Raw genomic sequence first — 16,941 nt, 5'->3', positions numbered from 1 at the left:
GCATTTCAGAGCTGCAACATCAGTTCCCTGTGCCTGGGCCAAGACCAGCTGCAGAACAATCCAGGGAAGAAGAAGCTTAGAGCCCAGCAGGACTCCCAGAGGCCTCTGGCTCCTGTGGTGTTTCTAGAATCCCAGCTAGGATTTTGTAATTCATTTAAGTCCCTTGGCAGGAGATAGGATAGATTTACAGGATAAAGAAGATAATGGCTTACTTTAGAGTGCTAGCTGCTCTGGATCCTGAGGAAGGAGCCTACTCTTCAAGTTGCAGAAGACACATGTTTTTTAAAAATCTATTGGTGACATATAGATGCAGAAAAATCACACTGCCTTCCTGTCAGTAAGAATCCATGAGATTGACATGGGCATGCGTGCCTGTAGACGCCTCCTTTTACCTGTGTCATTCCACCTTTCTGGCAGGTCAACCTCATCTCCTGCCAGCTAAGCCCTTTCTCACTTTACTTAAGGTTGCTAAGTTGTCATCCAAAAGTGGGCTGAGCGCCACGGTCTGCTGGAAGTTTAAGATCAGAATTAACTGTTGAACTACTGTGACCCGAAAAGGTAGAGCCTCTGTCTCTGCATGGCCTAGTCAAATGTCCCTGGGATATGTTATCTGTCTCACCTTCGATATAACTTGGACTGTCCAAAACTCACAATTACCAGTGGCACTTGGAAAGTAGTCAGGACGAGAATAACCTGGAGGGGACAAAAGCATTCTGTTGATAAGAGATGAGAGACAGGGCAAACACATGTTGACAGAGGATGTCGATAAGCTGTATTTTAAAGACTGGTAACTGCTCTGCTTTCTAGAAACCTGTAATGCAACATATCTGAAATCTAGGAAGGGCCAAGGAACATGGGTCTGTGAGGTATGGAAGTTCTGTCTCATCCCATTGCTTACACCTGAAGCAGCGAGTCAGGGATGCTCAAACACATAGACTGAAGGAGTCATCTAATTATATCTATATAAGCACAAAAAATAAAATTCTCTTTTTTCTGTCCCCAGAGGTTAGCATGCTACATATGTCAGGGCATCTTCTCCTCCAGGTTGCTAGTTCTCCGTGCAAGTCATTTTATGAACAATTATTTTCTATGCAAAAATATACATGAGAAAAAATCTAGGTAAGTTAGTACAGGCATCTAGAGAGTCTCAAAAACCCATATAATAAGAAATCTTAGCTAGGCATGTTGGTCCACACACCTGTAATCCCAGCATTAGGGGGCAGAGGTAGAAGGAGGAGTTCAAGGCCAATTTAGCCTAGCCATGTTGTAAACTTAAAGCTAGCCAGACTACTTAAGACTGTGTCTCTGGGGGAAAAACAAAACAAAACTTAGAGTTACCAAGGATCTGGGCTAAGTGAAAAAAAAAAAATCATAGAAATTAGGGCATAGGTCAAAATTGAGAAAAACTATACACACTTAAACCTCTACTGGGAAGTTTAAAGGGTAATTATAAGAAACAATTTTGTTTTGCTTATTCATGTATGTATGTATGTATGTATAGGGTTTATATGTCTGTCCATGTTCACATATATGTGCATATGTACATGTGTAGAGGCAACAAGTCAATGTGTGTATCTTTTTCCACTGTTCTTCACCATATTCTTTGAGATAGGTCTTCTCATGAACCTGACAAATGCCTGAGTAGACAACATGACCTGGCCAGCAAGTTCTAGGGGTCTTATTGTCTCTGCTTCACCAGCGGTCAGATAACAAGCATGTATGTGCTATACACCCATCTGCTTGTTTTTAATTTTAGTTTAGATTATGTATGTCTGTATGCCTGTGTGGGGGCATTTGGACACAGATGACTCAGAGGACAGAGGCAGTGGACCTCCTGGAGCTGGAGTCACAGCATTGGGAGCCGCTGGTATGGGTGCTGCAAACAGGGAGCAGGCTCTCTGCAATGACACAAGTGTGTTTCTTAGTGCTGAGCCATCTTTCCAACCCACATCCGGTTCCTACATGTGTGCCGGGAATCCAAACTCACACTCTCATGCTTGCACGACAAGCACGTAACTCACTGAGCATCTCCTCAGCCCAGACAACTTGCTGTCCAGAGCCAGAGCTGGGCTTCCATAGCTGGGTGTCTGGTATTGTTACCATGTACCTCACTAATGTAGGCATTAATGGGACACCTATCCACCATCCACCCACCCCACCATGTACCCTTATCTAGCAGGATAATAGTAGTCTGAAGACTGCATTAAACTGGTTCCCAGTTCTATAGTAACGCCAAAACAACTACAATTTCCTGAAAGTTTGTCCTGAAAGAACATATTTTCTGTGACTAAGGTTGAAGACACTTTCAGAAATTAGTGATATTTAGAGTATCTATCTGTCCCAAAGTCCATCATCTTGCTAGAGTAAAAGAGTTTAGAATATTACTTACCCCAGTGCTGTCTCCAACCCAGGACAAGGACACTGAGCCACTGAGGTCATCAAAGACATGCTATTAGAGAAAAGGAAATGAAATTCATTTAGAAATGTCATCCATACCATTTCCATCCTTAGACCTTTCCACATGAATTGTTCTGAGAATGTAACTCACGGGCACTGTGTTTACGTCATTTCCATTTCATACTCTCCCCTCTCTGACACCTCCTGTTCTGCTCACTCCCTCTCAACTTCACCACCTCATCTTCTTTAAATGTGGATGTGTGTGTGTCCGCACGCTCAAGACACACATACACAGAGCAAGAGAGAGAGCGGGGGTGGGAGGGGGGGGGAGAGAGAGAGAGAGAGAGAGACAGAGAGAGACAGAGAGAGAGAGACAGAGAGAGAGAGACAGAGAGAGAGAGAGAGAGAGAGAGAGAGAGAGAGAGAGAGAGAGAGAGCTGCTGAATCCCTTTAGTTGCTCAATAACTGAGCATGGAGCGGCATCTCCAGCAGGTTCATCTGTACACAGACCCCAACCATAGGCTCGTGGAACATCACACAAGAGGGAACAGAAAGATGCAAAGAGCCAGAGGACCAGGATATTTGCTACGAGACAGTGTCCTCTCTATGGGACAAGGAACCGTACCACGCAATCTTAATATGTCCACCTGAGCAAGGCCTCCACAATGACAGCACTGGCTGACATCCCAGTGTGGATGGGAGAAGCCTCACAGGGCTCCATCTCTAGAGGAAGAACTACAGGCTGCTAGAAAACAGAGGATCAGTCTTCCCCGGGGATGAGCTCTCTGATATGTTAGCCAATCCTTCATTACTCTTGTGTGTAATTAAGTTCATAATTAGAAGGGGACACAGATTCCCACAATAAAATTTGGGAGAGATGGGATTTAGCTACTTCATCCAAATCACAGATGACTTAGAAATTTCAATTCTCTCATACAAAGTAAGCCAAGCAGAGGAGTTATCTTCACTGCACCAGATGGGAGATGGGGAAGTCTAATTGCTTTCTCAAACAGAACTAAATATAAAGCCATAGCAGAGTATTCTTAGTGTGCTTTAAAACAAGAGATCAGAGCCCACACTGACAGACATAATTATAATCCAATCGGCATAATTGAAGTTTTGCTAAGCAGTCTTCACAGTATGGCTGAATAGTTAGAGGTCGGATTCCTCCTGCTTCCAGACAGAACTGCTAAAATGGCAGGAGGCAGAGGCAAGGAGTGAATGGCTTTGTTTTGTCTGTCTAGTCAACAATCACAGAGATCATCAATAATAAACCTATCGAGCTCCACTGGGAAATGGGAAACAAAACAGAGAAAGATGGTATATTATATCTAAAATCCAGAACACATACAAAAAGTGACAGTCATCTTTGCAGAATATTTTCCATCCAAATATTTTCATCTTCTATTTATTTATTTATTTACTTCTGGTTTTTTAAGACAGGGTTTCTGTGTAGCTCCGGCCATCCTGGAACTCAAACTCATAGAGATCCACCTGTCTCTGCCTCCTGGTGGTGGGATTAAAGGTGTGCACCCAGCCCATATTTATATTTTATATTTATAAAATAATGTATGTTCATCATAGAAAATGTAAACAATATGAGGAAGTATAATAAAGGAAACGAAAGTCTTTCATAATTTACCACACAGAGATAGTCCTGGTTAATGTTTAATCTTCTAGCTTTCATCACCTATCAAACTAATAAAATAATTCAACAGAGGCACTATTGTTACTTGAAAAGACTTCTCAGCATACAGAAATTACATGTTTTATATATATGCATTACCAACAAAAATGAAGGGCCTTCCTTTTCCCTGGACATATGCCACTACCCAAGTCTAGAGTAGCCCAGTATGCTCTTCCACAAGTGTTATTGGTTGTGCTTTTTCTTAGGAAGACATATCCAATTCCACTTATGAACATGTCCAGCCTTCCCAAGTGTGAGCCCACCTCCACCAGAGCAGGAGCTTTATATTCCCTGGTGTTCTCTGTGCACACTCAATAAGCATGGGTTGAAAATGATTATAACGTATCCTTCCCAAACCACAGTTCCCATCTCAAAATAGAGTCTGCCTATAAATGGTCTGGTGTCAGCTACTTGGTCACTCAAGCCACCAATCCCAATAGAGAAGCTGGAAGGGAAAGAACTCTGAACACAAATTGCTTCGCTTATCTCCTAATTTTCTCTGTGGTCCTCCTGACTGGGGCTTCTGAGTCTGTCTGTGCTATTTCCCTTCTGGATGGAAAGTGCCTTTGAGGTCAAAAGACCCTCTGAATGCTCTCCATAAATAGTACTAGTGCTGCACACAGGGCTTGCTCAGTAAACGCTGGTTAACTCGCAGAAGTACAGGCTGAGCTGGAAGCTGCTGAGACACAGAAGGGCTATTCATACACACACTTGCAGAGCATCAGAGGAAACGTGGGGCTGTTAGAGACTCCTGGAACCAGAAGCTTACAGAATGGCACACCAGAGTGCCTTAGATGTCTCACACAGAGCATGACCACATGTTCTCTTGGGAGACACGATAGTAACTGAAATTAAAGTGATGAGTCCCCTGAAGAGGAGCAGGGCTAGCCGGGGCTGCCACATGTAATGGTCATCACTGAAACATGAGGGTTCTGTGTTTTGTTTACTTCCTAGAGAGGTCTGGTTGCAACAATTGACTAGAGGAAATGAAAAGTCCCACTAACCACCACACTGGAGTTTGTGCTTGTCTTCATCAGGCATTCTTGTTAGAGGCAATCAGGAACTGCACTTTGCATTTTTTATACAATTCCCTGCACATGCAACTCAGTCCACGAATACACATTACCCATATCTTACTGCTCAGTAGGGGAACAAGGGTTACTGGATGCCACTGGCAACCTCGGCTTCAGCTAAACAACTAAGATAGGAATTGACCTAGCTTATTTTAAGAGCTCCCTTGAAAATATAGGCCAGGCTTATTAGCTGTGATTGTGGTTTTCTGTTACCCTTGACCTCCTGCTCCACCCTTTCCATTAACCATTTAACATTTGCTTTTGAAAGTGTACACGCTCATTGGAACACTCGTCTACCTACATAAGATGTGACTCATCGGTCGTATTTCATACTCTAAAATACCTATTACCGTCTGAAGTTAAAAGAGAAAATGAAATCAGATCAGACAGCATGACCGTAGCTCAAGCAGGAAAAAAAAAGTTCACATGGAAAGGAGGCAAATCCAGAGGATTAAAAGCTCTGGTGGTTAAATCTTGTAAACTTAATACGAATTAGAAACACATGGGAAGACGGACCCTTAATGGAAGAGTCTCATGGATCAGAGTGGCCGGTGGTGAGTCTGTGGGGGCACCTTGTGACTGTTAATTGATGAAGGAGGGCTTAGCTTACTGTGCATGATGCTGCCCTGAGCATCACCTGAGATGACAGGTGATCCCCAGGTTATACAAGAAAGGTAGCTGAATGTGGTCTGCGTCCTGTCTTCAAGCTCCTGGCCCAAATTCCTGCATTAGTTTCTCTCCATAACAGGCTGTGGACTGTAAGATGAAATAAACCCTTTCCTTCTCCTTTTGCTTTGTTTTGGTTGTTTTAGTTTGCAACAAAAAGCAAACTAAGGTAGTAGGCACCAAGAGTACAGATTCAATCCCACTCCTTCATAGGGAAGAAACATAATGTCAAGGAAAGGCTGCACAGCTTGGCTCTAGTTAGGGAACAATCCACTGCTGTGAGCCAAAGGCCATAGATTCTAATCTAATCAGTTATCTGGAGTGTGTGTGTGTTACAAGTGTGTGTGGTAATGTGAGTACGTATGTGGGTTATGAATATGTATGTCTGTATGTGTGTGTTATAGGAGTGTGTTATATGAATGTGTGTGTGTGTGTTTGTATACTTTCATGCATGTATGTAGTCCAGAGGTTGACATCAGGAATCTCTCCCAATCCTTCTCCATCTTATCCCTTTCAGTGCTGGGTCACTGGTCTGAAGCTCACTTGGTGAGGAGATGGAGTCTCAGTTTTAACAACTGACATATACAGCTGTGTGGGAAGCACTCAACAAATACGGAATCCATTTTCTTTTTTTTAAGACAGGGTCTCACTGTGTGGATCTGGCTGGCCTGGAACTCAATTTGTGAACCACTGGTCTTGAACTCCCAGAGACCCACCTGCCTCTTGCCTTCCTAGTTCTGGGATTAAAGGTGTGCACCATTATGGCTAATCAATCCATTTTCTTTACGAACCATTTGAGAAGCTCTAAAAGGAGGAAGAAGTGAAAAATAAGGCCAGACCTATTTAATTTTCTGATAGTAACAGTGAGGAAGGGATATGATATCTTTGCTCTTAGAGAGGCTTTCTGCTTTTGGCCAATAAGATGAGAGGTGCATTTACCCTCCCACAAAACCTCTGAAGAAACACAGACTATGAGAGACAAGTTTTCTAACTACCACACATCAGGAGGGGGAGGATAGCGATTCACAAAAGGAGATGAACAGAGGATCCTACAAAGTCCAAGGCTTACTCCTTGGGATTTCCAGGTCACTGTATTAGAAAGGAGACATGCTGAGCCCAGAGTCTCCCAACTGAAGGGATGAGACTGGTAGTGTCTGGAAAGCAGACCATGTCACTATGGGGAAACTGAAGGACAGAGTTCACAGGTTAGGGGACTAGAGAGAGGAGAGAGACAGAGAAGGAGCCTCCAGAGGAGCTGTGGTGCTCTGACTCCATCTCTGAGAGCTCTTGTAGAAGACAATGGAAGAGGCCTGTGATGGCATTAATGGCTCCCTAAGAACAGGAAGAGCTTGTAAGCCTGTGCTTGCTCTGTATCATCATTCCACAATGACGTCAGCATGCTGTGACACAACAAGAAGCCATCACCAGACGTCCTTGTGCTTCCTAGGATCCACAACTGTGAGATGAATACACATCTATGCTTTATGAATTATCCAGGCTGTGGCATTGAGTTATAGCAACAGAAAACTGACAGAGGTTTCCCAGCCAGCCAGCTAAGTCTTTGCTGAAGACTGACTAGTACACATACCTGTGAGGAAAATACCAGAGAGCAGGAGAGTCAGCGGTAAGGTCTGGAGAGGATAGTGTCTGGACACCACACAGAACCACCAACTCTTGTTCTCCAGAAACAGAGAATAACTTCACATGGCAAGGGGATTAAGCACTTAGAAAACTTTCCTATAGTATTTAGAAAAAACTGTGTCCCAGAACAAAGTTCAAGAATATTTACAGGGACAACAAGATGTCTCAGTAGATACAGGCACTTAGCCCCCGTCATGAGGACTGAAATTCAACCCCTGGGACCCACATTCTGGAAGGAGAGAAGGTACTCCCCACAAGCTATCCGCTGATCTCCCCCATACACATGTGTAGTCACACACATGAATAAATAAATACATTTTAATTAAAAAGAATATTTATAATACAAAAATGCCTAAGTCCCATCAAGATAAAATTCACATATTCTGGGCTGGAGGGATGGTTCAGTGGTTAAGAGCTTGACCAGAGTTTGAGTCCCAGCCCCAATGTCAGGTGGTTTGCAACTACCTATAACTCTAACTCAAGGGGGATTTGATGCCTCTGGCCTCTGGGAACCTACACACACACACACACAGTCTCTCTTTCACACACACACAATCTCTCTTTTTCTCTCTTTCACACACACACACACACATACACACACACACACACACACAGAGTCTCTCTTTCACACACACACAATCTCTCGCTTTTTCTCTCTTTCACACACACACATACACACACACATGCACAGAGAGAGAGAGAGACAGTATTAAAAATTATAAAAATAAATCTTAAAAAAATCACAACACCTTCCAGGACAGCCAGGGCTACATAGAGAAACCCTGTCTCGAAAAACAAAAACAATATCCAAGATTCAATAAAAAATTGCCAGGCATATAAAGAGCAAGAAAACATAACCAATAATGAAAACAAAAATAAAAATTACCCAGAAGCACAAATAATATAATTAGTATACATGACATCAAAACAGTTATAACTGTACTCCAGATGCTCAAGAACTAGAAACCGTGTTGACTGTGTTAAGTAAAGACACAAAAGATGTATTTAAACACACATCTGCTGGTTGTGATGGCACAGCCTGTGATTACAGCACCCGGGAGATGGATGCAGGAGCATCTCAAGTTTGAAGTCACCCTCTACTACATAGGAAGACAATGTCTAACAAAAGAAAAAGGTACAAAGTAAGAAAGAAAAGAAGAGAAAAGAAAAATGCTTGAGCCAGATTTGTAGAAATGAGAATCACCAGGTATATTGTATATCATATATTTTATTGTAAAACATAATTTGGGACAGCATCAGAGGTTAGACACCTCAGACAAGCTTAGGGGCCTTGAGGAGATACTAGTATAATCCAACAGAAGGTGAGAATGGAGAGAGGAGAGCGCAGTAGCATGGAGAGAGTGGCACTGAGCTGCCAGCCACATCAAGGGATCTAACAGACACAGACAAACAGACACACTCAGCATGTAGAGAAGGTTTGGAGTGCGAGGACCAGAAAAAAGGAAGGAAGGAAGGGAGGGAGGGAGGGAGGGAGGGAGGGAGGGAGGGCGGGCAAGGGACCTCCAAATTTAATCCCAGCATACACGAGGCAGAGACAGTCAGGTCTCTATGAGCTCCAGGACAGCCAAGGTTACATAGCAAGACCCTGTCTCAGAAACCAAACAAATTCTTTCATTTTGATTAAAGCTATAAAACCAGAGATTAGAAAAGCTCACAACCCCTCAGCAAGCAGTAGAGATGACAGGAACTACATCACAGCTCACTATGCCCACATTGTCTGATGCAACTGAGGAGAAAAGTCCTGAAAGTATCAGCACACAAAGGAATGAAGAATGGCAGTGTGTGTGTGTGTTTGTGTATATATATATATATATATATATATATATATATATATATATATATATATATATATTTTTTTTTTTTTTTTTTTTTTTTTTTTTTTTTCCTGGAGAACAAGGCAACTCAAAAGCTGGCGTGGCTTCAGCATGGTAGTCCAATCCTGTAGCCCCAGTCAAAACACTCTTATAATCTAATATACATATATTTGAGACAGGTTCTTGATATGGTCCAAGCTGGCCTTGAACTCATGCATCTCTTGCCTTTGGCCCTCTGAGTAATGGGATCACAGGCATGTACCAGTTTGTCCAGCTTGGATGTTTCCTTTTGAAGTCACAACGAAGGGACCGAACCAGTAGAGAGATCTGAAAGAAGCTAAGAGCAATCTTTGGGGGGGGGGGGGGGGGGAGAAGGCTACGCTAGTCCACAGCTGCCAACGCTCAACGTGACCTCTTTCCAAGCATTGCTCTCATGGCTCTTATGGTGATATTTTGTATTAAGATTATTCACATATTTGTCTACTTTTCAAGTAACTATCTTTGTTGCTGTGATTCAGTGCTGGGTATTGGACAAAGGGCCTTGTCTGTGCACAGTATTCTGCACAGAGCTACACCCTCTGCTCTATGTCATGAATTCTTAATGGCAGACATCACAATGTGGTACAAATGGACATTTGTATACACAGACATAAGACCTTATAGACAGACGTGGGAACAGACAGCAGAAGGCAGTTACACAGGTGGAACACACAGGAACACAGACGCAAGTCTTCTGAAAACCTTCCAAGGGTAACTGGGAGGGTTCATCTTGGTTATCAACCTGATGGGATTTGGAATCAGCAAGGCAACAGATCTCCTGGTCTTATTTATCTTCAAGATATCTCTAGATGTGGCTAATATAGCTGGAAAGAGCCACCCAAGTGTGGGTGGCTCCATCTCCTGACTTGAGGCGAGGGCTGAACAGCCAGGGGAAAGCAAGCTGAGCACCAACACTTTGCTCTGCCTCCTGACTGGTGTGCAGTGTGATCAGTTCCTGCCACCCACAACTTCCCCATCACGGTAGGAGTGTACCCTGAAACTATGAGGAATCTTTTTTAAGTTGCTCTGGCAGGTGTTCTGGGAGCAACAAGACAAGTAATGGATGCAGAAACTATAAGGGAATTGTTATTAATATCATCGAGTAGAGCTAAGTATACAGTGAATGCTAATAAACACTCATTAAAATAACTTCAGGATCAGAATAAATCAAGTTAAGTTTAAACTAGAAAAAAAGAATAAAAATCACACAAAAAGGAAAAATGTCTGATGCTTGAGAAATAGCATTTCATCTAGAAAGACCCAAAGAACATTGAGATGAGGTCATATATAACTTATCAGCCAGTAGTATAAAGAGCTGAAAATAATCGACTCGCTTATTCTAATCAAGAAGAATTTGATAGATAGATAGATAGATAGATAGATAGATAGATAGATAGATAGATGGATGGAGAGAGAGAATAAAGCTTTGTGGCTAGGAAAAACTCAAAGACAGAATAATTCTTTTACTAAAACTCAAAAGCACTAACAGTATTCCTAGTGAATATTCTAGAAGTAAAATCCCAAACTACACAATAACGTTTAGAAGTAGGGAGGCCAGCAAACAGAAAAATGAATGTCTATCTCAAGCAGTACTAAAAGGAGTGTGGCCACTTGTGGTGGCACATACCTGTGACAACAGTCTGGGGGCTGAGGCAGAAGGAATTAGTTCAAAGCCAGCTCCAGTTATGTAACAAGATCCTGATCCCTGATTTTTTTTTTCTTTTAAGTTACATGTAAACTGTACACAAATCTCTAAAATGCTGGGAGACAACCAGTTCTGGGAGATAACTGGTTCTCAGTCTAAACTAGACTCTTGAAGAGGTAAATAATTTACCACAAAGAGGACAGGAGCTGTTTGTTCAACCAAATATATGTAATAGAAAGAGGCCAGAATTTAAAAAAGAAATTAAAACTTTGTAAATATGCTGTTTCTCTAGTAACAGGCCAAAACCAGTATCCAGAGGAAACAGAGATCCAAAGTTTCAGCTAGCTAGACAGAAAAACAATGTGATTCTTTTAGGAGCAAATGAACATTAAATGATCACAGCTTCCAGAGAGAGTTGTTAATTTCCTGTTCCTGCTACTAGTCTAGGGACAGAGAAGATAGATCAGTTGACAAAAGCAAAAGCAGGACAGACAAAGTTTCTTTTAGCAGATGGTAAGGTTGGCACTTCTGGCCAGTGGCAAAGGAGTGGGGGAACTAAGTCAAAGGCTGTTTGCTAACTTCCCTCTCACGCTCTAAATGGACCGAAGCCTTAAGCATGCTCGAACTGAGTGAATATTTATAATCCTTCAGAGGATTTTGGCTAAAAGTGATACAAAGCCCAGAACCCATGAGGATTTACTTTTGACTATTTTTGAAATTATATATTAACATTCCAAAGAGAAAGTTGAAAAACACTTGGAAAAATTATTGGCACTATGACAAAAATATTGTTAGATTAAGAGTTTTCAAATCAACAAGAGAAAGCAAAGATCTCATCAGGTGTCTGGTGAGACAGGCCTGGAGTCACAGCACTTGCAAAGTGGATGCCATAAGATCACAAGTTCAAAGCCAGTCTGGGTCCTTTGTTTAGACCCCTCTGATAGAACCATGGATTAGCCATATGACTGGAGAAGTGGACACTGTGTTATCCATGAAAACTTGTTCCATAATCCTTCCTTATGGGAAAAAATATGAGGAAGAATTCCATTTAAAATATGAACAGCATAGGTTCAATTGCTAATATGCACACAGCAGCGCTGAATGTCTCCTAACTCCAGGTCCAGGGGATCCAACACTCTCTTCTGGCCTCTGCAGGCACACATGTGGTACACAGACATACATACTGGCAAAACACCCATATACATAAAATAATAAAATACAAACACCAACAGTAGACTTTATGGGGACACATTCCTCTTTACTGCTTTCACGCTGTATTTCTGGGTGGTTTGTGAGCCACCGAGCATAGTGCTGGGAAATCGACTTGGTTGTTCTCCATGAGCAGCAAGTGCCACTTAGCCATCCCCACATATTTGTTTATTCCTATTTATGTCACCCTGGCTAACAGACAGATGCATCAGAAAGCTAAGGACAGGGTCAGGAGGACCCTGCCACCAGAGCCAAAAGAACACAGGCAACCTGGCTGGAAGGCAGATCTTAATTCACGCCCTGACCTTGTCATTCACGGAACCCCTGGCCTGCCTTCTTGGAAGTCATTTTCAGAGCTTTTGTTCAACCCATTGGAACTCTGGGAAGTAGGGGAGTTCTGGGCAGCAGGAAGTCATTGGCTGGCATCAATACTGATTATCATCTGATTGTGGGACAGGTTTTCAGGAAACCTTCCTATCCATGGTAGAAAGTAGGAGACAGTTTGCTACCCCATTCTCTAAAGATGTCCATCTAAGAGCCGGTGATGCAAGCCTCGGCTGCCCACTTCCTGCAGTCATGTGGATAATCTGTGGGTCTTGCAGAGGTGAAGAGAGACCCACGACACAACATTCTTCACAGAAATAACTTCATCTTCACACCTAATTAAACCGGAAGCCTAAACAAGTTACTGTTACTATAAGCTTGGAGAACCTGACGCTGGTCCAAAGAGTCACACAGCTTGGTGAAACTCAGTTATGAGAAATTTGTGCCTATCTAGTTACATTGGTTTAAAAGCCAAATACTGAGAAATAACACTTGCCCCAGTGACCCGGAGTCCAGCTTTATCAGAGAGGGCTGCAGGCTGAGGCACATGCAGATGGTTCTACACATCTGCAGTCTTACAATCAGGAGCAGCCTCTTCTGGCAAGCAGAGATGAGACGACAATGGTGGCATACTATAAACTTGCCTTCCTTCAACAAACCATGTCCCCTCGGTATTCATGGGGGATGGGCTCCTGGACCCCTGTGACTATCACATCCATGATGCTCAGGTTCCTTCAATCCAATGTCATAGTGTTTACACATAACCCTCATATCCTCTGCACCTTAGATCACCTCTAATTTACTTTTAATATATGTAATATGTAAATTATAAACTACATAATATATAAATGCTAAATATAATAAGCAGTCACATTGGGTTATCAAGACATGACAACAAAAAATATTTGTGTGTGTTCAATGCAGGCAAAATAATTTTTAATGAAATTTTAAAATTCAAAAAGTTAATTGAATGTATGGATGTAAAAACCATAACTGCAAAGGGCTGACTATTGCTGTGCTAGAGCCTTTTCAGAGCCCCAGGGGAGAAGCAGGGATAACACAGGCTCTGAGTTTGTGCACTGGGATTCTGTAAACAGACTTCTCTCCTGCAGAAATGTAAACATTAGGGCTCCACATGACAGACCATCTATAGAAGATGCTTGTCACCGTGCATGGGAGCATGGCACTACCAAAAGCAATCTCAATCTCTCTCTGTCTCTCTCTGTCTCTCTCTCTCTCTCTCTCTCTCTCTCTGGAATCCATTTCCTTGAGGGTAAAAATGAATCACCCTCTCTATACTCAGAGCTACCAAAGCAGGGACTCCAGAGCTCTACGCTTCCAAATTCCAGCTGGAACGCAGGGACAGGATGCATAACATGCAGGTCTGCAGCACAGCATGGGCAGGAAGACAATCTTTACAGAATTTAGTTCTGTTAAAAGAGGCACTGCTAGAATCGGAAAACACGGGCCAAAAATAAGATCACAAATGTTCCAGTTCTCATGGAAACTATTCTTAGACATGAAAAAAAAAACCCCTAAACATTAATAAAAAAAAAAATACAAGTTTTCGAAGATCTATTCAATTATTCAGAAGTCTCTGAGAGGCAGGATGATAAGGAGAACACTGGGCTAATAACCAGGCGGCCTGGGTTTATTTTCAGCTCTGCCAGAAGCCCTGTGAACTTGGGCAATGCCGCCTAACTTCACGGTGGGGGTAGGGCGCTGCAGTGGCAATGTCTCTGGCCTCAGAGTTGCAAGTCTGTGACTCAGCAACACTTTAGCCTCTCTGTTCTAGTTCCTACTGCTAGAGAGCTGGGGGGTAGGGGGGTTAAATCAACAAGACAGTTCTCTAATTCCAATAGCCATGTTACAAGAGTGACCCTGCATTATTTCGATCCTAGGAGGAGCAGAACACTCCTAGGAAGCTATGTGTGTGCAGTCCTCTGATGCAGTGGAATGCATGCGTTAGGAAGCCATGTGTTAAGTTATGCATTAGACTTCTGGGAGGAAACTGTATGCCATCATTCTAATCAATGTACACAAATTTCTCTTCTTAGCTTATGAAGGAAACAGATTAAACTGGGGAAAGGTGCACCTAGAGACAGACAGGGACAGTAGCAGGAAGGGGTGGGGATATTGAAAGAAGAGTATAGTTACTGCAGAATGAACAAACAAAAAGCCTTAAGCAAGCCGACTGCAGCCTAAGAATACAGGCCAATACTGGAGAAAACAGCCCCAGGTGTCTGAATAGCCCTGTAGGCACTAAACAACACACAACATTAAAGTCACAGGAGTTCTGGGATAGTCTGACCCAGTCTCTTACTGCTCCTGTGCCATAGACTAAAAAGGCCAAGACATTTTAGAAAACAAAATTCATTAAAAGCAACAAAGTCTTTGGTACTTCCAGGAGTAGGCTTATTTTGTTGTTGTTGTTTTTTTTAAGAGATTCAATTTAATGAAACAATTCATTTATAATCCTACCTAACAAATGAGATACATTTTACCATTTTGTTTTTTACGTCCAAGTCCTGACTCAAAGGAAGGCCAATGGCTGACAGCTGCTTGCTGGTTGTGGACCATGCTGCCAGAACCCTAACCTGACTGCTCAGCATTTGGGTGTGTGGACTTATTTCCTCACTCCCTCTGCTACACCACCACACTGGCTTTCTTCCAGATCTGGGTACGTGAAGCTCTTCCTCGCCTCAGCCTTATGAACACGCTGTTCTGGCCTGGAGTGTTCCTCTTGGCAAAATCCTATTCATCTTCAGTATCAGCTTAAGTAACATCTCAGCAAGACCTTAGTGTCCCAGATAAAAGGGCCTCTGCAGTCATTCTCCTGTGGTTGCTTCTTTCCTTACCATATTCGTAACTATACATTGTTTGTTGGCCATTTTCTCATTGATTTATAAAGTACACAGATATAAAATATAAGCAGGGGCTATCTGTTTGGGTTTTTTTTTTTTTTTTTTTTTTTTCCACGAGCTACCAGGATCAGGATCTGGCATCCAGTATAGTGCCTAACACACGTGAGTTCATTAAACCATTGATGGATAAAAATAACAACTTCTTAAGAATAGGGTCTCAGTGTTCTGGGCTAGCCTTGAGTTCTCTACAAAGCATAGGATGACCTCGAGCCTGGTCTTCTGGTCTTCCTACCTCCACCTCTGGGATGACAGGTGTGTGGTTGAGAAGCAAGCCTAGGACCTCACTCCTGCACATTAGGAGATCACTCTACCAGCAGAGGCACATCCCCCTGACCCTTGAAAACACATTTATTAAAGCAGTATTAAATATTATTATAAAGCATCATTTCTACTTTATAAATGAAGAAAGTTGTTCAGAGACATTACATAATCTGCCTGAAATCACACAGCTGGTAAGTGGAATGACATGGTTTCCAAGTCACATCTGTCCAACTCCAGACAACACATCTAAATGCTACTTTTTCTCCAACACTGTGTGAGACAATGAACTCATGACACGAGCTGGTCCTTGCCTCTAAAGAGTCTACAGCCTGGAGAAAAGTGCTTAAATAAATCAAACTGAACTAAGGCAGAACACTCAGTACTGGGCAAGGTGGTGGAGCTAGCTGCCTGTTGTTACAGGGGAGAATGGGAGGAAGCAGTGAGGAGGAAGTGTCTTTAGTCAAGGGGAGAGCCCCGAGAACAAAGCAGGTAGACAGCAGAGCTTAGGAGACTGCAGAGGTGGCCACTTTTACTGGGATGGAGGATTAACAAAGTCCAGAAGCTGTGACAGGTGGGTTAAAGAGACATGCATATAATAAACAATCCCTTCAGCACTCAGGCCTAACTCCCTGACAAACAAAGGCCCTGAAAATACCTACCACACCTCATCGATATTTCTCCAGCTGGGTAAGAAGCTACCGTGGCTGCTCTGATGAGTAAGGGTTAAAACGTGCAAGGGGCTGTTCCCCTGCAGCCACTAACTCCAATAAACGGAAACTCAAAAAAGAAGAAAAATCACTATTAAACGACAAGCAGACTTCCTACGTAACTGAAAGTTATTTAAAACTCACTACTTACCTGCAACTGTCTTAAGCAATTGAACATGTATCTGGTGATTTTTTTTTCAGGTTATTAATTTGATCACTATTCCCTCTCCATCATCCATAGCTTCAAGAAAGTCAGTTTGAGGGGACTGTCTGCGGGCAGATACATTGTATACATGTACAAAATTGCCAAAGAATAAATAAAAAATATTTTAAAGACAGAAAGTCAATTTGAAAGGACACTCTGAAATGTGGAAGCATATGACTTTAATCTCAGGAGACAGAGGCAGATATGTCTCTGTGAGTTCGAGGCCAACCTGGTCTATAAAGTAAATTCCAGAACAGCCAAGGCAACACAGACAAACATCGTCTCAAGGAAGGAAGGAAGGAAGGAAGGAAGGAAGGAAGGAAGGAAA

General features: G+C 42.5%; 1 protein-coding gene across 4 annotated transcripts in view; it reads right to left on the bottom strand.

Moving 5' to 3' along the window:
* Sort1 (sortilin 1) overlaps positions 1-16,941 on the bottom strand; it is a 75,498-nt gene that overhangs the window by 48,384 nt on the left and 10,173 nt on the right. For all 4 annotated transcript variants that reach the window (XM_034499982.2, XM_076933133.1, XM_076933134.1 and 1 more), the window contains exons 2-3: positions 2,390-2,449; positions 620-693 (exon numbers count right to left, since the gene is read on the bottom strand). In XM_034499982.2, coding sequence (XP_034355873.1) covers positions 620-693; positions 2,390-2,449 — 134 coding nt within the window. The remainder of the gene's footprint in view (positions 1-619; positions 694-2,389; positions 2,450-16,941) is intronic.

This window comes from Arvicanthis niloticus, chromosome 4, assembly GCF_011762505.2.
Source record: "Arvicanthis niloticus isolate mArvNil1 chromosome 4, mArvNil1.pat.X, whole genome shotgun sequence".
Lineage (NCBI taxonomy): Eukaryota > Metazoa > Chordata > Mammalia > Rodentia > Muridae > Arvicanthis > Arvicanthis niloticus.
The sequence above is the reverse complement of the archived record's forward strand: the minus strand, read 5'-3'. Positions and strand labels throughout refer to the sequence as shown.